The 22,870-nt window shown below is 42.4% G+C and overlaps 2 protein-coding genes across 3 annotated transcripts in view; both read right to left on the reverse strand.

The window, feature by feature from the left end:
• The window catches only part of LOC135390726 (twitchin-like), a 139,304-nt gene extending 138,295 nt beyond the window's left edge, over positions 1-1,009 (reverse strand). Inside the window, exon 1 of one of the 2 annotated variants that reach the window (XM_064620571.1) lies at positions 818-1,009. The gene's annotated coding sequence lies outside the window, so the exon portion shown is untranslated. The remainder of the gene's footprint in view (positions 1-817) is intronic. The other variant, XM_064620574.1, reaches the window with a different exon arrangement.
• A 3,772-nt stretch (positions 1,010-4,781) lies between these two features.
• LOC135390728 (U11/U12 small nuclear ribonucleoprotein 35 kDa protein-like) lies at positions 4,782-11,349 on the reverse strand. The gene is made up of 5 exons (XM_064620575.1): positions 10,456-11,349; positions 10,085-10,183; positions 9,138-9,348; positions 6,603-6,963; positions 4,782-4,952 (listed from the first exon to the last, which is right to left on the reverse strand). Exons 1-5 carry the CDS (start codon positions 10,570-10,572, stop codon positions 4,934-4,936), a joined length of 807 nt encoding a protein of 268 aa, XP_064476645.1. The 5' UTR covers positions 10,573-11,349; the 3' UTR covers positions 4,782-4,933.
• Positions 11,350-22,870: the final 11,521 nt, after the last annotated feature.

Below are 22,870 nucleotides of genomic sequence, written 5' to 3' on the forward strand. Positions count from 1 at the left end.
TAGGTGTCCGGTTCGAAATAGCGGAGCAACAAGCAGAATTCGTTATAAGAGGAGCTCGCTTTGTGCGGGGCAAAGGGTCCGTCACGGTTCTTGCTTTCTTTAAACGAAACTGACACGATACCAATAGCAAATACGTTCTGCACGTCTTGTCTACCTTCATTTAACGGGGATGAAACCAGCTTGAACGAAATAAGAAGATGGCGAGAAGAAAATTCGCTTCCAATTCACGAACAACAGACGTAGAATATAGAGCTGCGCGCACACACACTGGCTCCGAGTCTGCCGAATAAAAATATATCGTCACATGGGAGGGGGGGGGAGTATCGTCGAAAATAAAATCCTATATCGAACGCCTACGGGAACTAAACAACAAATAAGAAGTCTTAAGTGTGTCAAACGAGAGCCAACGGGCTCCCATCAAATGTCAAAGCAACAAGTGCTCTCGCAAATCTACAATAGGTGCTTAGAACGATCGAACGAGTCAGAAATTGAAACTAAAATAGCAGCATCGCCCCCCCCCCTTGCAAACGTTTTCGCATATACTCTCTCCCTCATCTTACATTACAGCCAATCAGGCTGTACGATCTAATCTCCACCCATCATCTCCACTTCCTCCTCGCCATGTGAAGGTGAAAACCGCAGCGAAAGGAAGGGTATCCACTTCCTCCAATTTGCACACCACCCACATTCACAAACACGTGCGCGCGCATCAAATGACAAACATTTAAAAAAATTGTATCGCACAAAAAAAGCTCGCAATGTGTCGACATTATTTGCACGCCATCCTCGTTGTTCAAGTAACTTATCTTTCGCTTACCTCAATGCTCCGCTTTCGTTATCGAAAAATATCTCGTATCGAACGCTATCTTCGCGCACATTCACAATCTCACGGGCACACAACACGGATACACCAGAAAGGGGCTGACCACTCCTCGTCCCGTGGAGACTAGCTACGTTGCGTGATCGACAGCCGGTTGCACGCGGCACCGCGGCTCAACGGAGAGACACGAGCTCCAGGAAAGAAGCAGTCACAAAAAACAAAAAAACAAGATGGCTGCCGCCATCAAAAGACGAATGTCGCTTCTGCGCGTGCGCGCCGGGGCGGTATTATCTAATTTTACGCGACGCAAAAAAAAAAAAAAAAAAAAGGAATAAAAGAACGAAAATTCGTCTCACCCCCGCAGAACAGAAGTCGCCCGAAATACCTAGCTAGGTGAAGAAAACAAAATTTAAGAAAGAAAAAATAAAGCTAAAAATCGCGACGAGGCTTAGAAGTCGTTTTGGGGAAGGGAGAGTTTTGGGCGTCTCCGGGACGGGCAGTAATCCAACACCCGCCGTGGTGGAAAGGGGGTTACTAGAGGGCTGGCAGAGGGTAACACAGCCTGCCTTATATGACAGTGGAAGTCCCCCTCACCCTCTACGACTTGGGTTTAGCTGCGAGGCGAGAACTTTTATTCTGCATGTCGGTTAAGCGCGGACAACACGTTGCCCAAACTAAAAAGCGGGTACTAGCAACTTTTCCGTAGTTTTTTATAGTATTCGACGACGTAAGTCGTGTACTACAGTGTACTAATGATTTTCAATTAGTAATTGGTCGTCGTGTCTGGAGGCTCTTTGCGTAATGAACTCAGTTACCAGCAAAGTGTCTTTTGCGTTGGGCTACAAATGATAAAAACGACACATAAAACTCAGGTGTTTCTGTTGGTCTCTGAAACACATAATATCGGTTAGTACCGGTTCGTTCCGACACACCGGCTACCACTGGTAGTGTACAACGGCAATGTCACTTCACTGCGTAGCACAGTTGTCATGCGGTGAAGCCAGCTTTAAACGACGCTACGGTCCTGGGCAGAACGACGATTAAAATTTTTACTTTGTTTATTTTAAACGTTATATTATTGTAATTAGCTCGCAGAATCGTTCGCTTTAAAATATCACGCGGGAGAAATGGCTCACTTTCACAATTTCTTCGGCAAACTTATTCGAAATCCAAAAAAACTTTGATCACTCAGATGTGCAGAATGGAAGACCGTGCTTTAAATATGCATAAATATCCGCGCAAAAAAAAAAGAGCTTATGATTATTACGGACTTCCTTCTGCAGAGGCCTCACAGCGGCCGAAAGAAGAGCGAAGCAACCGAAACGTCCTATTGAGGCGCTGTCCGAGTAACACAGAGATCTGGTAGCAAGCTCTGCTCTTTCCAGAGACAGGTAGGGCCAGGAAGCCCAGAATAGCAGGGAGCGGCGAAAAGGAATCGTCCGCATTTTCGAACCGCTGACATCATCAGCCGCCTCGTCGTGCCGCCCGATTTGGAACCAGCCGCGGCGCGGTGTCCCTTACCCCTCCCCAACACGCCGCATCACTCCTCACGCGCGCCGTTGGGCGCTACTGCCATCTGGCGGCGAAAGGATGCAGAGAGGCCGCGTCCGAGGAGCACGCAATAAGTGAGAGCGATGACAACCGCCTTCGGGGGAAAATGTGGCGCTTCAGAATTGACAAAATGGGTGAAGATGCGAAGAGACCAAAGTGAAATCTTCGAGCACAACTCCGTGTGAAGTCGGCCCAGGACAAAGAAATTCTATTGTGTTTTCGGACAAAGCATACCGTAACACAATGAATGCACCAGCACTCGATTGATCTAGGTGAGATCCTGGCCACGTGACTGTTGCTAAAAATTTATCTACAAACATGGTTGCCAGTTGGACTCTCCATTGTTCAAAAACGCCTGAAAATCACCCTTGGCCAGCAGGCCTACATTCTATCCGCGGGGCAGTCTTTTCGTAATGTATGATGTCAACTTGTCAAGTGATGCAATAAGCCTTGTCTGAACATTTAGGGGTGGGTACTGCAAAGAGCACTGCCACCACACTTTAAGAATAATTCCTCAACTTACATACAAAGATCGCTACAAGTGAAAAATTAACACATTAAAGGAAGAGTGAAAGCCCCCTCCATGAATTTTTCATTTTTAATTAATAACAATAAAATAAATAAAAAATTTGATCAATCAACCAATTTTTCGTTTCTTGGTTGCGGTGGATTTTGCAACAAATAACGTGTATCCTTGTGCAAGAACGCTACTTGTAGCTCACTTCTACTCATACACAACTGGCGGTAACCGTTCATACCACCTATCCCCTATTCCCCTAGTACTGTAGAACAAATCTGGATTCCCTCCATTATTTGTCTACGTCTTTCCTCCTGTTATTACACGCTGTAGACTACCGTGCTCGCTGCAAAAGTTCATAGTGTCCACCAATACCGACAGCCACGCAGGTCCTTCAGTAGCAATTGCGGAGAGGGAAGAGAAGGAAAGGGATCGGGGTGGGAAGTTGGCCCCGTAAAAGCACTGCATTTAAAATGCTCACAGGCACAGCTTTCTTCTTTCTTTTCGCACGTTCACTCCATTCTGTTCCCCTGAATGCTTCAGCAAGGCTTATATGAGTAACCGCATGGGTTCTTTGCCACCTGTACAACTCCAAGCACTCTGACGACAGGAAGACCGGCCCTACCTCTACGGAAGAGTTAGCGTCATTAGAGGTATATTGGATCCAAAGCACTCGGCCCAAGTTCTTATCGGAAGGATCTACGCATTTAGAGGACTTCCGTCACTACAGAGATAGTGATGGAGTCTGGAGCGACAGCGCCGGAAGCTTGGCTTACTTTGCTCATCATAATGAGAGAGCATTCGTGAATATCGTACGCTGGAGCGCAAGAAAGTTTGCATCAAGGAAAAGAGGACTTCTGGGTGATAAGGGGACGACAGTCAGCTAAAGTATGCTCTCCACCAATGTTTCTTGCGTCGAAGATTGAAGACCCATTTGTGCATCGAACATGAGGCATCCTTACCAGCCGACACAGTCACCCTGCAGGCAGAGCACGTTACTCAAGCTTGATTGTGCATTCCTGTTCTCGTTACCGTTGAGATCAGTAAACCTGTGTCTATCTTTGTGCTCGCCTGCTCTTCCTCTACATAACAGGCCCAATTCGAATAATTTCGAATATTTCATGTTGAAATATTTTGTGGTGTTGTGCTCATTCTATGCTGCTCCGCTCCAAACTTGTAGGCATTTTCATCCGGCACACCGTATTGTGAGAGAAGAGTCCGTCTCTGTTGTGTATGGTAGACTTGCATGGGACGATGCATGAGATGCATGAGAGATGCATGACTTACGATGGGACCCGAAACGTTAACTGTATTTTGTTATGTTTGTTGAAAGCCGGTGCGGTTCAAACTAGTAAAGGGGTAGACTTGCATTAGTGGGATGAGCTGCACTGAGAGCTAGTCAACATGTTCCATGCAGCCTGCTTTGTGTGCACTCTCATCAATCATTAAAATGTGGTATGAGGGAAAAGATGGGTTCCATGGTTCATGTACAGTACTGCTTCTTTGATAAGACTGTCACTTGTCTTGAACCATGAACATATGTAAGTTTTCGAAATTGTGTTCCTTTTGCAACGTCTAATGCGGACATAGAAAATGTGCACGTAGTGAGCATTCTTTACCTTGGTCCAACAATGTATATTAAACGCGTAGAAACAGTGCAGCCTACCACTACTCAGAGAAGTATAAAATGTTGAAATTTCACTTACAAAGAAACCATGATGAATGAACGATGAGGAATGCGGATGAGTCCGGTGAGAATGCATTATGGTGACAGATGACTTAGAATGAATGACAGCTGAAAGATCACGAACAGAACATCAACATCAACGAACAACTGTGTCAAGTACGTGTGTGGATGAGAAGCATAAGAGCATCGAGACACGGTCGCGTGTATGAAATTTATGCGAAAACTTTATTTACAACATGTTTTTCCGGGATACCTCACCTCGTCACGTGAAAATGTGCTCTAACAACATGTTAACCATGTTATGATTCAGTCTGGATGTGCTGCAAACACTGTCCTGGATCAGCACTAGCTCTGAGAGTCAGTCGTAGTCAGAATGCCTGTGGGGGGGGAAAAAAAAGCCTTCAATTACAACATAAATTGCGGAAGACAGGACACTAGGAAGCTGGGAAAATTAGGACACACATAACGTTCAAGCCTCAAAAAAGCCTGACAGCATCGTACGCAATGATCCAAGGATGGCAATTGACAAAGTCAATGAGTACCAGCGGCAGGAATCGCATTTGTTGCTATGCAATCAGCCCCTGCAATTTCTGTCGCTTGCAGATCCAAGCTGGCGCCTACCCACGAGCTACTAGATTATACCGACCATGTCATAATCAGCAACTCCTACGCAGAAGCGTTGTTCACATGATCTGCCAGGAGCACTACATATCGGCCCGCAAGATCTCCACCATGATTGGATAACGGAAATTTGAATTTTGAACATGCAGAAGCGGAAATATGACCCTAGCAGACGACAGCAAGAGCTGATGACAGCACTAAATTTATAATTTTAGCAAGAACGCTCCGCCCGTCGGACATCCGCCCGTTGTACAAAAATCCTGATGTAAGCTGAGGCACAAGGTATTATGGTAATTGAGGAAGCCATAAACGGGCAGATGAGCAGCGTCGCCGCTAGCTCGAAATGCGGCAGGGGGAAGGGCTGCATACGACATGGTCGCCATAATTTATGGCAAATTCCGGCAGCCATTCCGTGGCAACATGGTCCAGCGCTTAAAAACTGCTAGTGTGGCGCCCGCGCTGGATCACCTGGTTAGGCCCATTGCAGCTGCTCGCCTTTGGGTTTCGTCGTCTGCTAACCATCATGAACTTTGATGCGCTGGCCAATGCGGGCCATCAGCACCCTTGAAGTGCGGATGTAACGACACCGGATCGGATATAGTAGTTGGGTAACCCGCTGCCCAGTTGTATCGTGGCCGGGCGAAAAAAAGTGCTAGATGGCAAATCCCAAGCGAACCACCAAGCGAAACTGTAATGTAAGTGTAAATGTAATGTAAATGTAAGCGAGAAAGTGCGAGAGCATGTGAAAGAAAGCAAGAGTAAACGAGTGTCCGTGTGTTTTTGAATGAGGCCTCGGCACAGTGACAAGAAGTGTGGTGTCACGGTGGTGTAATTGTTGCGCAGCTGAGCAGCAATCAGAGGAGCGTGGGCTTGATTCCCACCAATTGCACTCGCAGACTGACAGTGATCGCTGCAGTGAATTTCGGTTACACCCGGTAATTTAGTATGAGGAGAACACCAGATTGCCCCGCATCTCACCCGCTGTGTGTCCACACACGAAATTACAGTACTTCCAAAAAAAAGATGAAGCATTCGGAATGAAATGTATTTTTACAGATTTCACGCACCTCAAAACTCTCAAGACCCACGTATTTTCGAGTTTTATTTTTTTGAAGAAGGCAACAATTGCGTTTTATGTCAAGATATGTAATATACCAAATCGGGCAATACTGGAAATAATTTTTAAAAAGTGCTTCTCGGGTTACAGGTGAACACAAGATGGTGAGCGATTGTGCTGAATGCACTGTGTTTAGCACTTTTCAGAGCCCATACTGGTGGTTGAAGTTCCATTTTGGAAAGTCCCCAGAGATGAAATTCCAAAACATAACTGAATTAATGATTCATCGAACTCTTTATTGAATAGAGACACGCACAACCTTAATCCTCTGAAAGATTTGACCACAAACCTGCTGTCGTGATGTGATCTCCGTGAACCATGCTTGTCCTCCTGCCGTCTCCACTGTTGCCAGCCTTCCCCCCTTTCCTCGTGCCTGCTTGGATGATGCCTTCCCCTGCCGTAGCGGTCCCCTTGGCGATCCTGCCACCTGTCTCCGTCCATCCTTTGGCGCCTCCAACCACCACCTCCTCCTCCTCCTCCCCTGTGCCGTCTATCGTCGGAGCCGTCATCCTCGAAATCTCGCTCGTGTCCTCCCCATCCTCTTGACCTCCCGCCACCCTTCTTGTTCAGAATGATGGGTTTCTTGAAGGGACGATCGCGACCTCCGAACCTCAGCTGACCCGATTCTTTCTTGCCTCCAAAACCTCCCCCTGTAATGTAAATTATGCAACTTCAAGGCAGAATCACTTCTGCGCAAGACAATAGAGAAAGTCTGTTCGCACACCGCTCAGAAACGGCATAAAATGTCGTAAAAACAGAAGCACTGGTGTGTTCGCCTTGCTTTACCCTTGTCAATGACACATTTTGTAGAATTCCAGGACTATGCGTTGATTTGTATTGAGCCCGAATTCGCAAACATTTTAGTGTGCGGCTCTCTATCGAGATGGCAGCACATGTTCGAGACGCGCCAAACTTTAATTTATTAAAAATCAACGGCTAAACCTTGTCCCCTAAAAATACGTCCTTGACTAGAGAAAAGCTAAGAGAACACGCCAGTACCAATCTTAAGATGATAGTTTAGAGCTATCACGTGTCTCGTGCGAACGAAAATCGCCCATAGACTTCTGAAAGGTGATTCCCCCTTAACAATAACTTTAAAAAATAGTATGTGTAGGACGCCCATCATTTTTGGTGATTTGGAGATTTCGGTAAGACGCAAGAAGCTGGGCTGCCACAGACAAAGTGAGATCCAGCAAGAGAGGACTCAACCAAGGCTTTCGACAGACTCAACACGTTGCGATGTGTCCAACCAGGTTCAGTCGTCTATCACGTTCCTCGGTGCTACTGACACTCAAGCTACGTGACATTTTCAAAATTACATTTGACATTACAACTACTAACGTTAGACATTACAATTACACCCACGTTCACCCTAAGGTGTGGTACGAGATGCAGTCTGGCGACCCTGACTAAGCCCCTTCCACCAGAGAAATTGCACTGCAGCACTGCCAGGTGTTGCCCATTAGTTTCAGGGTTGGCACACTACTCATTGCAATGTATAGTGGTGTGGCTAGCTACTGAAGCAAAGAGAAAAAAAGCATAAAGCGGTGCTTAAATGTGTCATTCTTAGGTTGCATACAGCTGTACAACGCCAATACATGGATGGGCAGTGGTTCTCAGATGGTACTCCGCAGAACTTCTATTGCTTTTCCACACACAAGATTGTGCCAACCTTGTCTTACATGTTTCTGCAGAAGTGCATCTGTCATCTGTAGTATTAGCATAGTCATAGGTTCCTTAAAGTTATGCTTGGAAGTTATGAAGCATATATTAAAATGGTTTCATGGACATGTAAGTGGCCAAAGATGATGGTTAGTACCAGCAATTAATAGTGTTACACTGCAAGGAAACTATAAAAGCGTGAGTGATACTATGGTGGTGGTTAGTATGTGCTTCAACAGTTTTGCACAATTTGGTTTCTCTGGGGGCGCTTTGTTAACGTATTTGTTTTACTCAAAGGACAGAAAATATATGCAACTACTTTTGCCAGTGAAAACACACGAGCGAAAAGCACTGTACGTAATCTGTCTGACAGCACCCAACATAAAACAACTAAGCTAGAAGCTTCTGGAAGGAGATTCAAGTGATGCCCCTACTCCAGGCCCATTAGGAAAGCGTTGGAAGAACGAAGTACTACGGTACAAACCTAAACAACTAAAAATATGTTCATGAGAATACATTGCGAACTGCTGATTTCTATCAAAGAGAGAGCTGTACTTCTAGAAAATGCTGAGCAATTAAAAGAGGAGAAACAGCCCACATGTCGCTGTGGCATACATCTTCCACAGACACTGTCGGACCTAGATTTGCGTGAATTGCCCTTGTGTCCCTAGATCTGGTGTAGACTGGACCATTTTCTTTTTCTTCCAAGTCCAAAATTACTGGGCGCACATAGGGTTGCCACCCTTCGTAGTGAAAAATACCGGCCGAGGGAAAGGAGGAAAGGCTCGCGGGAAAGGGAAGTGGGTGAGGGGTGGAAGAGCACACACAGAAAACAAGAGAGAGAGAGAGAGAGATCTCAAGACAAGGAAACGTGTTCCTGTGTGCAATAATATTAATAATGAATAACTAAGGAAACAACTGCTGACTGCGCGGAGTTGGGTCTGTGCTCCAGGTTTGTTCAAGCTGTAGTGGAATGTTGAAGGGAAAATCCCGCAAAAGCCCCCTATCAAAGGTCTCGAGCCACAAATACCGGCAAAAGGCTGCCGGTATCACCTTCCTACCGGCGACCGGCAGGGCGAGCAAATAACCGGCCGTGCCGGTATAATACCGGCCTGGTGGCAACCCTAGGCGCACATGGTAAGACGGAAGCCATCCCCCTCACCCAGACGGCGTGGTATCCAGCCGGGTAGAATCCTCTCCCGCTCGAAGTCCACAAAGATCTTGTACTCGTCAATGTAATCCTGGTTCGCGTCGTTGGCCTCGACGGCGTCACGCTTGTCGTAGAACTCCACGAAGCCGTAACACTTTGAAAATCCCGTTATGACGTCCCTCACCAGGTGGCATCGCTTCACTTCTCCGTACCTGGAAAAATACTGTAACGAAGCCAACATTGTGAAATGCCGAAGACAGACGTGGACTAAATTAAGACGCACAGGAGTACAACTTTGAGGGCTATTCAACGAGGTTCTCTCACTGCTTATGTGCAAACAGAAAGCCCAAACAAAGATATATAAACCATGAAACTGCTCATATTGCCTTGACTGCAGTGGAAGATGCGGACAAAGGCAAGTTAGCGACGTAAATGGGACAAACCACCTGCAAAAAGACGGTGAATGACATTTGATGGACCTTTGTGGGATCCACAAGGTCAGGAGTATGACTGTACCCGTACATTTACAGGTTTGTCCCATTTATGCTGCTAACTTACCTTTGTCCACGTCTTTTGCTGCACTCAAGCTGATGTGAACTTGTACAGACTACCCCGCTTTGTCCCTCTTGTGCATGAAACTGCAACAGCAATAAAGCCCTGAGGATAAATAATGAAACAAAGAAGAAGGAGAGAGAACAAGGAGAGAGAAAGGAGAGAGAAAAGGGAGAGAGAAAAGGGAGAGAGAAAAAGGAGAGGAAAAGGAGAGCAGAAGGAGAGCGAAAGGAGAGCAAAAGGACAGCAAAAGGACAAAAAGGAGAGGAAAGGAGAGGAAAAGGAAGAAGAAAGGCAGTATGCTGGTGATAAGGTAAAGGGTGGTAAATCGAGGGTACATGATGCCCCAAACTATTTACTTTCTTTCTTCAAGCTGATTATTGTGGTTGTGCCAAAAATGAACTCACTTTATGAAGTCTCTCTTCGGTAGTCGAAGGGTTGAGCCTCGCAACGAATAGTGTCGACTCAGGATCACCTTCAACGTGTTTGTTCGTCTTGTATGTCGCCTAAAAAACGAAACAGAACGCGAAAGTATGCAACACGCTTGACAGCGGAGGATACCATTAACGCTAATATCATACAATAAAGATAACATTGCAATAACAATAATGGCATATGAACCACACCATCCAAGAGACCACCAAACCTGCTTTCTATAACGTTAACTGTGGCCGACAATATTTTGTTCACGCTACAACAACCATAAGCCAAGACAACGGCGCATAACAACACAGCACGGAGTACACTGCGCGGCATGTTCAAAGCGGTCGTCACTTACCTCCATGGCTCGTACGATTCCATGATCGTGAGGTTTGACGTCTGTGCCGTCGATGGAGCCCGCTTTCAGGGGGTCATACGTTCGCGGAATCGGAGTCCAGTTAGCGAGGTCGTCCATTGTGTCTCTGATAGAACGTATGGCCAAAACTGTAGGCCAAAACGCAAAGATTAACACGTTAAAGTAATCAAAACTAAACGCCGAAAAACTTCAAACGAACGGAGGACGCCATAGCGAAATGGCCATGACGATGCCACTGACTCAAAAATGTCGCAAATTTTGACACACTCCGTTGGCCTTGGCCTCATTGGGAATAAAACCTTGATAAAACCAGGGGACAAAGCGAATAAAAAACCAAAGCAAGCGAGCGAGATATGAAAAAGCTCACTCTAAAGAGCATGATTTAAGAGGTTGAAAAGTTATTGCCCTGTACCTGAAAAATAGAAAGAATAAACATGAAAAAAAAAAAAAGGCTAGGAAGCAAGCGAGCCTGTGAAGATGACGCATAATGTAAAACCCCCAGACTAGGGAATACGAAGGGACAGCATAGCATGTTATGATAACATAGAAATGTTAAGCCAAGCCAGCCAGCTTGATATAAGAAGCTAAGTCTAATGAGAATGATATAAATGGTGAAGAGATCTTTCTAGGGCTACCTGAAAAATAGAAGAATAAACATAGCATATATGTCATGATAACACAAGAAATAAAAGCCAAGCCAGCCAGATATAAGAAGCTAAATCTAATGAGAATGATATAAATGGTGAAAAGAACTTTGTAGGGTACCTGAAAAATAGAAGAATAAACATAGCATATATATCATGATAACACAAGAAATAAACGCCAAGCCAGCCAGCCAGATATAAGAAGCTAAATCTAATGAGAATAATATAAATGGTGAAAAGAACTTTGTAGGGTACCTGAAAAATAGAAGAATAAGCATAGCATATATGTCATGATAACACAAGAAATAAAAGCCAAGCCAGCCAGCCAAATATAAGAAGCTAAATCTAATGAGAATGCTATAAATGGTGAAAAGAACTTTGTAGGGTACCTGGAAAACAGAAGAATAAACATAGCATATATGTCATGATAACACAAGAAATAAAAGCCAAGCCAGCCAGATATAAGAAGCTAAATCTAATGAGAATAATATAAATGGTGAAAAGAACTTTGTAGGGTACCTGAAAAATAGAAGAATAACCATAGCATATATGTCATGATAACACAAGAAATAAAAGCCAAGCCAGCCAGCCAGATATAAGAAGCTAAATCTAATGAGAATAATATAAATGGTGAAAAGAACTTTGTAGGGTACCTGAAAAATAGAAGAATAAACATAGCATATATGTCATGATAACACAAGAAATAAACGCCAAGCCAGCCAGCCAGATATAAGAAGCTAAATCTAATGAGAATAATATAAATGGTGAAAAGAACTTTGTAGGGTACCTGAAAAATAGAAGAATAAACATAGCATATATGTCATGATAACACAAGAAATAAAAGCCAAGCCAGCCAGCCAAATATAAGAAGCTAAATCTAATGAGAATGCTATAAATGGTGAAAAGAACTTTGTAGGGTACCTGGAAAACAGAAGAATAAACATAGCATATATGTCATGATAACACAAGAAATAAAAGCCAAGCCAGCCAGATATAAGAAGCTAAATCTAATGAGAATAATATAAATGGTTAAAATATCTTTCTAGGGTACCTGAAAAATAGAAGAATAAACATAGCATATATGTCTTGATAACACAAGAAATAAACGCCAAGCCAGCCAGTCAGATATAAGAAGCTAAATCTAATGAGAATAATATAAATGGTGAAAAGAACTTTGTAGGGTACCTGAAAAATAGAAGAATAAACATAGCATATATGTCATGATAACACAAGAAATAAACGCCAAGCCAGCCAGCCAGATATAAGAAGCTAAATCTAATGAGAATAATATAAATGGTGAAAAGAACTTTGTAGGGTACCTGAAAAATAGAAGAATAAACATAGCATATATGTCATGATAACACAAGAAATAAACGCCAAGCCAGCCAGCCAGATATAAGAAGCTAAATCTAATGAGAATAATATAAATGGTGAAAAGAACTTTGTAGGGTACCTGAAAAATAGAAGAATAAACATAGCATATATGTCATGATAACACAAGAAATAAACGCCAAGCCAGCCAGCCAGATATAAGAAGCTAAATCTAATGAGAATAATATAAATGGTGAAAAGAACTTTGTAGGGTACCTGAAAAATAGAAGAATAAACATAGCATATATGTCATGATAACACAAGAAATAAACGCCAAGCCAGCCAGCCAGATATAAGAAGCTAAATCTAATGAGAATAATATAAATGGTGAAAAGAACTTTGTAGGGTACCTGAAAAATAGAAGAATAAACATAGCATATATGTCATGATAACACAAGAAATAAACGCCAAGCCAGCCAGCCAGATATAAGAAGCTAAATCTAATGAGAATAATATAAATGGTGAAAAGAACTTTGTAGGGTACCTGAAAAATAGAAGAATAAACATAGCATATATGTCATGATAACACAAGAAATAAACGCCAAGCCAGCCAGCCAGATATAAGAAGCTAAATCTAATGAGAATAATATAAATGGTGAAAAGAACTTTGTAGGGTACCTGAAAAATAGAAGAATAAACATAGCATATATGTCATGATAACACAAGAAATAAACGCCAAGCCAGCCAGCCAGATATAAGAAGCTAAATCTAATGAGAATAATATAAATGGTGAAAAGAACTTTGTAGGGTACCTGAAAAATAGAAGAATAAACATAGCATATATGTCATGATAACACAAGAAATAAAAGCCAAGCCAGCCAGCCAGATATAAGAAGCTAAATCTAATGAGAATAATATAAATGGTGAAAAGAACTTTGTAGGGTACCTGAAAAATAGAAGAATAAACATAGCATATATGTCATGATAGCACAAGAAATAAAAGCCAAGCCAGCCAGCCAGATATAAGAAGCTAAATCTAATGAGAATGATATAAATGGTGAAAAGAACTTTGTAGGGTACCTGAAAAATAGAAGAATAAACATAGCATATATGTCATGATAACACAAGAAATAAAAGCCAAGCCAGCCAGATATAAGAAGCTAAATCTAATGAGAATGATGTAAATGGTGAAAAGAACTTTGTAGGGTACCTGAAAAATAGAAGAATAAACATAGCATATATGTCATGATAACACAAGAAATAAAAGCCAAGCCAGCCAGATATAAGAAGCTAAATCTAAGGAGAATGATATAAATGGTGAAAAGAACTTTGTAGGGTACCTGAAAAATAGAAGAATAAACATAGCATATATGTCGTGATAACACAAGAAATAAAAGCCAAGCCAGCCAGCCAAATATAAGAAGTTAAGTCTAATGAGAATGCTATAAATGGTGAAAAGAACTTTGTAGGGTACCTGAAAAACAGAATAATAAACATAGCATATATGTCATGATAACACAAGAAATAAAAAGCCAAGCCAGCCAGCCAGATATAAGAAGCTAAATCTAACAAGAATGATATAATGGTTAAAATATCTTTCCAGGGCTACTTGAAAAATAGAAGAATAAACATAGCATATATGTCATGATAACACAAGAAATAAAAGCCAAGCCAGCCAGCCAGATATAAGAAAACTATACCTAATGAGAATGATATAATGGTTAAAATATCTTTCTAGGGTACCTGAAAAATAGAAGAATAAACATAGCATATATGTCATGATAACACAAGAAATAAACGCCAAGCCAGCCGGCCAGATATAAGAAGCTAAATCTAATGAGAATGTTATAAATGGTGAAAAGAACTTTGTAGCTAGGGTACCTGAAAAATAGAATAATAAACATAGCATATATGTCATGATAACACAAGAAATAAAAAGCCAAGCCAGCCAGCCAGATATAAGAAGCTAAATGTAATGAGAATGATATCATGGTTAAAATATCTTTCTGGGGTACCTGAAAAATAGAAGAATAAACATAGCGCATATGTGATGATAACACAAGAAATAAAAAGCCAAGCCAGCCAGCCAGATATAAGAAGGTAAATCTAACGAGAATGATATTAAGGGTGAAAAGAACTTTGTAGGGTACCTGAAAAATAGAATAATAAACATAGCATATATGTCATGATAACACAAGAAATAAAAAGCCAAGCCAGCCAGCCAGATATAAGAAAACTATACCTAATGAGAATGATATAATGGTTAAAATATCTTTCTAGGGTACCTGAAAAATAGAAGAATAAACATAGCATATATGTCATGATAACACAAGAAATAAAAGCCAAGCCAGCCAGCCAGATACAAGGAGCTAAATCTAATGAGAATAATATAAATGGTGCAAAGAACTTTGTAGGGTACCTGAAAAATAGAAGAATAAACATAGCATATATGTCATGATAACACAAGAAATAAAAAGCCAAGCCAGCCAGCCAGATATAAGAAGCTAAATGTAACGAGAATGATATAATGGTTAAAATATCTTTCTGGGGTACCTGAAAAATAGAAGAATAAACATAGCGCATATGTGATGATAACACAAGAAATAAAAAGCCAAGCCAGCCAGCCAGATATAAGAAGGTAAATCTAACGAGAATGATATTAAGGGTGAAAAGACTTCTCTGGGATACCTGAAAACTAGTAATAAGCATAGCATATACGTTATGATAACACAAGAAGTAAAAAACCAAGCCAGCCAGCCCGATATAAAAAGCCAAATCTAATGAGAATGATAATAACAGAAGATATAGAAAGCCAAGTCAGCCAGCCAGATATAATAGCTAAATCTAACGAGAATGATATAAAGGGTAAAAAAATCCTTACAGGTATCTGGAATACAAGAACAAGCAAAACATATTGTAATGACATTGGGAATAACACTCTACTTAATTACACTGTAAAACGCACGTTAACATCACGGAAGCACAACAAGAAACTCGGAAATACTGTCGTCTGCTAGCAAGATTGAACCCCGTAGGGAAACTGGCGGCAGGGGCCGACTCCGTGTCGTCTCCTGTGATATCCAACTGCACAAGCCCTAAAAACACGAGAACAATAGCAGTAAGAAAAAATGGAAGGACTAGGAATGAAAATAACAAGAGGAACTTCGTGTTACTAGATTAAATCAATTGTTAAGCATAGTACTAGTTTTCGAGCTCCCTGGTTTCTGTTCAGTATATTCAATGAGACGCCATCTTCCTCTTATGCTAGTACAAGATACTTAGTACTAGGCAAAAAAGTAACTGAGTAGAGTACTAAATACTCAACATTGAAAAATATTTGAGTATAGGATACTAAATATACCGACAAAAGTAACTCGTTACTTTCAAGTTACAATTTGTGAAATGTACTGTCAAACAAATAAATACAAAATGGAGATAAAAAGATATGCTCGTATGGACAGTGTTCTTATCCCGCAATACCTTCTTGGAGGATGCCCTTCATATTTTTTTTAGTTAATAATTCTAGCTTGTAATTTCATTTACTAGTTCATAATTTTCTCGTCCTCCCTGTCTCCCGAGAAAAAAACAAAGATAATAAAAATATCATAAATTAAGTAAGTTAAGAGTATACTTAATTTGAAATTAATTCACGAAATGAGTACAAGTTACTCCCAAAACATTAATATCCCGATTTAAATTAGAATAGTAAATACTCACTTTTAAAAGTGTCAGCAAATAGAAGGTGATATGTGACTACAGGGTGTTACCCTATAAAAGTATACCCGTGCCGCCATGCCGTACTCGCCAATTACTCAATGCAGGTGGCACATTGTGCGATCTTCATATAGAGCTCATCAGGACATTTAATCTTGGTAAATTTCGAAGTGATTGAGCGCCGCAGCACGAAGTTACAACTCAAAACGTGCAATTCCCGTAGTCAAAACAATCAAGATGGCGACGTTGAGAAGAGCACTTGACATGCTGCTCCCCTTGCAGACGACGACGTGTCGCATATCCTGCCACCCGGATGGAACTGTAGTTTTCATTTCGCTTTCGTGTAACTGTCGTATTTTGCTCAGAAGTAAGCAACGTGAGCAACGAAAAATGCCGACGTACTCGGCAGACGACACCCAAAAGGGATGTCGTCTGCTTACTGAGAGGCACCATCTTGGCTGTTTTGACTACGGGAACCTCACATTTTGCGCTATAACTTCGCGTTACGGTGCTCAATCACTTCGATATTTACCATGATGGAATGTCCTTATGAGTTTTACACGTAGGCAGCACATTGTACCGCCTGCATTGAGTAATTGGCGAGCACGGCATGCCGGCGCGGGTAGACTTTTATAGGGTAACACCCTGTACATTTACAAACACCTACATGTTACTAACACATCAATTTCTAACACCTCCATTTTAAAAGGGACGAGGCGAACTTGACCTGAACCTCAATGAATGCAGATATCGTCTGGTCATTATCGTCTCACCACTTTCTTAGATGAATTGTCCAGATGACAGCTATTTTTTGCTTAGTTTGCTAGTTCACTCGTGCATGAAGGTTTGTTGAAATTACATAAAAAGCAGAAAATACGCGTCCGCGCCGTCTGCTTTGAAAATGGAGCCCGTAGCAGCCGCTAGGCGAAGGGGTTTCAGAAATGACATCTAGATGGCGTTGGGTCCGTGCGCTATGTCGTCTGTCAAGAGGTGCCGCGATCATAGAGGCCGCGATTCGCTCCCGCCGCACTAGTTAGCCCAAGCATTTAAATACGAATATAAAAAATAAAAAAACAATAAATAAAGACGGAAAATATAGATGTGCATACAGCTGTCCGATACTTGTCCTTCCTTTCTTTATGGGTGGATGGGAAACGTCGACCGCGGAGAAGTTTCGGTTTTCGTTCCTTTTTTGACGACACCGCGTAACCGACAGTGTGGTGGACACTGTGGCCAGCTTTCGTGAGCCCGCTATATTTGTAAGCGTGATAGATTTAGCACCAGTCCCATTACTAGGAGAGTGCTATGGGTCTGCACGTGTTCATTACTTATACACGATATAAATAAACAAAACATCGAGCTTCCAGTACACATTCGAGTACGACGTTTCTGCGAAAGAAACCTCGCACACGCTCTCATAATCACTACCTTAACGTTGAACTTCCTAGAAAATCTGGAATGTGAACACTCAAAGGTGCAAATATTTTTGAGAAAACCTGAAGCTCTTGAGAAAGTTCAATTTTAGAATACATGGGAACTTCGACGCATAGAACCTATACAGAGTGTTGCAACTAACGTACAACAGGATTTAAAACAGACGGAGCGCTCTACGTGAGTGACACCAACTGAATGTTGTCAGCGGTAGTGTATCGTAGCAGAGAGCATTCTTTTTTGTGCGCCTAATTGATTAATTAGGTAAGGTTAATTAGCTACCGTTTAACGTATTGGTTTAAGGACTGAGGTGTCAACTGGAAAGTTGAAGGACGCCTTGAGAAACATTTGGCCGAGCAGTTTCCAACATGGTAAGCTTTGTGTGGTTTTTTACAAAAAAGAAAAAAAGAAGAAGAAGAAAAAAGAAAAATGGCGTAAACTGCAGAAAATGTTGACGCCGTTGGCACTTATTTTTTCTAAGAAGGTGGAGTAGCAACCCGGTCAATAGCCTAACAGAGTTATAATCTGACAGAAGAAGGGTATATATGGCTGGCGTCTCGCTTTTTTTTTTCTAAAAAATTCTTCCATCATACATTAGAATGTTTCAGCACATTACAAAACCGCCTTCGAGCATCGAGAGACACATTTTGATGTTGCATATTTGACGAACTATTCGTGAACATGATGATATCTCACCCTGTGAGCCTATGTGATAATTGCAGTGAGCATTAACGGGTCCCTGGGGAAAACACGTCGCAATATGAGCTTGAAACCGTTCCATAATTGCTTAGTCCTGTTCACTGTACTGTGAATATTTCGAAAAGCACAACATTGTATGTGTATATAGATAAAGTACACTCCTAAACGGACAACTACTGTTACGCACCAACAACTAGGATTTCTGCGATACTGTCGTCTGCTTCGAAAACAGGACCCCGTAGCGGAATATGACAGCAGGGAGTGCAATCTTATGTCGTCTGATACGAATCTGCGTTCAATTATGTTTGAATAATAATAACAAAATACTACTACTACTACTAATAATAATAGCGCAGCAATATAATTTTGTATCTTTTGATTATGCCAGCACAATACTGACAGGCTAGCTAACCTTCGCAAAGCGGTTAGGTTCTAGTGTGTATTAAATAACAGAAACGCTTAGTGCTTCTGTGACCGTTCTTGTGCATGTTTGTAGAAATGTTCTTGAATATTTGCGGGCACCGTTACTCACGTTCACAGACAGATTGACGTACAACACAATGAATTGCAAATATGTAGAATAACTGTGTGAAGGATCCACTGCGAACGCACTGGCAAACACTGTCGTCTGCTTCGATGGGTCCCCCTGGCGAACGGAGCGCTGTGTGCTGTCGTCTGCTACTATGCCGTGGTTCCCTACTGTTTTACTTGAGTGGAATAATTAAAATAAGAACAGAAATGACACTCTATAGGAAAATAAGTTATTGTATACGCTTTAAAGCGGAGATGGGGTACATTATGGGATTGAGTGCGGATTGCCCGAAAGAATGTCAGGGTCGGGTTTCGGTTTCTGGGTCCCGATCATATCGGCGTTGCTTAATAGGAGGCAACAATAGGAGGTATGCATGTGTATAGTATACGCGAATATATAAAACCAGGATGAACGCACCATCAGCGTGGCCGAGTGAATACAGTTTGCGCTCTCTGGCGGTAAATCTAAGGGAATGCGAGGACTGGGTGGTGGTGTGTTCGAATCTTACCACTGGCTGTGCTGTGTCAGGTTTCCTCTGGATTCCCGGCTGGCTTTCCTGACGGATGACAGCACAGTTCCCATGAAGTAGGCTCAAGTTGCGCACTAACCCTCCTGACAACCACTGTGCTTTCAGCAGTCCTCTCTCCACCCGTCCACATCTGTACGGCGCCCTTAGCAGCAGTTGCTTCGTCCTGCTAGCAAGGAAGGGAAAGAAAGGAAATTGGATAAACGCGGGTGCGCTTTGGGAGGAAAAATTAAAATTGGCTCCGCGTCAAGTTCGCTTTAAAATTCGTATAGCTCCTCACGAAGGAAAAAATTCCTTCGCAGCCATGTTATGTCCAGCGGAATGGAGCCAGGATGGAGAACATTTGTGCTGCACCGTCAAAAGCTCGCGTTTGATACATTGCATTTTGGGGCGCTAGAGTCACGTGACTGCATAGATGCGGCATTCTTATACCTTTGGTATATTTTGGTACTATACCTTAGTAGCTCAATATACCTGAGGTATATTATGAGCCGTTTCATTTTGAAACGGCTCAAGCTGACCTCCTCTCCCAGAAAAGGGTACCGTTGGTAGTGCATTTGGGAGAGGGAGACGACGTGGAAATCCTCCTCCCCCATGTGCAAAGTTGCCATAGAACTCCTCCCGAAATATTTTTCTGGCTACTCCACTGGCTCTCGCGAACAGAGGGAAGAACCACGAAACAAAATCGGAGTCACCGCGAAGTTTAGGTAACTTCGCTAAAACCGTCATTCTCTCTAAACTGACTTTCGCTGGTGGTGGTGGTGGTGGTGGTGGTGGTGGTGATAGGGCTTGCCGTTGTCGGCCTCACGTATGTGGGCAACGTCACGACTGACGCCCTGGGGGAATGTGCGTCCTGGGCCGACTTCTAAGGGAACTGTGCCGACATATGTCTGACTTTCGCTATAAAACGCGACGCAGTCGCCATTTTCGCATATAAACCGTTATTCTCTAAAACGCGGCTTTCCAAGAAGAAACCTCTCTATATAACGAGGCTCGCTATATAAACGGATATGGGCTCCGAGCGTGGGACACGTTCACAACTCTGCATATTAGGAAAATTGAAGCTGTGCAGGCACGGGCACTCAGGTTCATATATAATCGATATGGACCAAACACACAGGTCTGTGACCTATATACTTCAGGACAGAGATTAATACACTGCAAATAAAGAAGAAGATGCGTCGATTATACGTCGACTTATATTCCATTATTCCAACGACGGATTATCCGCAATACTAATTCAAGAAATCTATAAGGGAGTTCAATGCCAGAATAGATACTTTTAAAGTACTCTATTTTTTTCGTTTTCTTTTTCATTTTTTTTTCACGCTCTATATCGGAACGGAACGCACTGCCACATGGCGTTGTCACTGCACCTTAAATTGATGTTTTTTTCTAATTGTATAAAGTGATTAGTTAAAGTGTTTAAAATTGTTTAAGGTGTACACTCTTAAAAATGAACTTCACCGCATAGCACGCTCCTAGCCAACCATCATCTCGAATGATATCGTTATCTACCCTGATTTGTTGAAAATGGGAGGTGTACGCCTTTTCTGTGACAATTATGAAAAGCATAAGTGTCACAAAAAAGGCGTACGCCTCCCGTTTTCAACAAATCAGGGCAGATAACGACATCATTCGAGATGATGGTTGGCTAAGAGCGTGCTATGCGGTGAAGCTCTCTTTTTAGAGTGTATACACTCTAAAAAGAGAGCTTCACCGCATAGCACGCTGTGCGCCAATCATTGCCACGAATGATAGGGTTATCACTTTTGATTCGAGGACAGAGGGAGGCGTACGCCTTTTTGTGGCAATTACCACATATCCAAACTGCCAGAGAAAGGCGTACGCCCCTCTCTGTCCTCGAATCAGAATCGATAACCCTATCATTCGTGGCAATGGTTAGCGCACAGCGTGCTATGCGGTGAAGCTCTGTTTTTAGAGTTTAGAATGTCCGTCGCAACCCTGCTTGAACGTGAATGAAAAAAAAAAAAATGAAAAAAAAAGAAGATGAAAAAAGTAGGAGCTGCTCGGAATTAGTATGGAATCCCAGCGTCGTGCCGTGCGCTGCCTCGGAACGATTGTGTTTTCAGCCTAACGACTTTGTGTTGGACTCCGTTGAAATGAACCACGCCTGCAAGCCAGAGGTCGCTATTCTTAGATTACTCGAGTTTATTTCCGAAATGCAGCCGTAACTGTGAGCCGTATGCTAAGGAGTTCGCTCAAGAAACATGCGTATGTCTATATCGTTTCCCGAGAATAGCTGGCTCGTCGGAGAGCGGTTGCGGAAGATTGTACCCCGTTTCCGAAGATGAGGTACATTATTTCTAAAGAAGTCCAAAAAAAAAAAAAAAAAAAAGAAAAGAAGAAAAGGCTGATTACGAGTTACACTATTCGTACAGGGCGTATCAGACGCTCATGTGCTCGGTAGCAGCACATTCACATGTCACATTCATAATTTCACATGGGCATCTACACTCTTAAAAATGAACTTCACCGCATAGCACGCTCCTAGCCAACCATAATCTCGAATGAGATCGTTATCTGCCCTGATTTGTTGAAAACGGTAGGCGTACGCCTTTTTTGTGACAACTATGAACAGCATAAGTGTCACAAAAAAGGTGTACGTCTCCCGTTTTCAACAAATCAGGGCAGATAACGATATCATTCGAGATTATGGTTGGCTAGGAGCGTGCTATGCGGTGAAGTTCATTTTTAAGAGTGTAGGGACAAATCATATTAGAATGTACGCTTACGATATTCATGTTTCAACGCCCGGTCGAGACGCGGAGCCACTGTTTTCTGGACGTTCCGACGCGACACTTGTACAGGTGAAGTTCTGTAATACCTTCTATTGCACACACACACATACTTAGAAATGAACTTCACCGCATAGCACGCTCCTAGCCAACCCTCATCTCCAATGATATCGTTATCTGCCCTGATTTGTTGAAAACGGGGGCGTACTCCTTTTTTGTGACAATTATGAACAGCATAAGTGTCACAAAAAAAAGGGTACGCCTCCCGTTTTCAACAAATCAGGACAGATAACGATATCATTCGAGATGATGGTTGGCTAGGAGCGTGCTATGCGGTGAAGTTCATTTTTAAGAGTGTAGGGACAAATCATATTAGAATGTACGCTTACGATATTCATGTTTCAACGCCCGGTCGAGACGCGGAGCCACTGTTTTCTGGACGTTCCGACGCGACACTTGTACAGGTGAAGTTCTGTAATACCTTCTATTGCACACACACACATACTTAGAAATGAACTTCACCGCATAGCACGCTCCTAGCCAACCCTCATCTCGAATGATATCGTTATCTGCCCTGATTTGTTGAAAACGGGGGGCGTACGCCTTTTTTTGTGACAATTATGAACGGCATAAGTGTCACAAAAAAGGCGTACGCCTCCCGTTTTCAACAAATCAGGACAGATAACGATATCATTCGAGATGATGGTTGGCTAGGAGCGTGCTATGCGGCGAAGTTCATTTCTAAGAGCGCAGATTCAACATCCAGCCAGGCCACAATTCC

Source organism: Ornithodoros turicata, chromosome 4 (assembly GCF_037126465.1).
Source record: "Ornithodoros turicata isolate Travis chromosome 4, ASM3712646v1, whole genome shotgun sequence".
NCBI classification, from domain to species: domain Eukaryota; kingdom Metazoa; phylum Arthropoda; class Arachnida; order Ixodida; family Argasidae; genus Ornithodoros; species Ornithodoros turicata.

Bases quoted from the DNA above. Each gene is read 5' to 3' on its own strand.
- LOC135390728 (XM_064620575.1), bottom strand. From the start codon at position 10,572: ATGGACGACCTCGCTAACTGGACTCCGATTCCGCGAACGTATGACCCC. The intron at 9,349-10,084 runs GTGAGTTCATTT...GCTTCGTTACAG, and splicing joins CCGAAGAGAGACTTCATAAA to TATTTTTCCAGGTACGGAGA. The intron at 6,964-9,137 runs GTGAGGGGGATG...TTTACATTACAG, and splicing joins CTGGATACCACGCCGTCTGG to GGGGAGGTTTTGGAGGCAAG.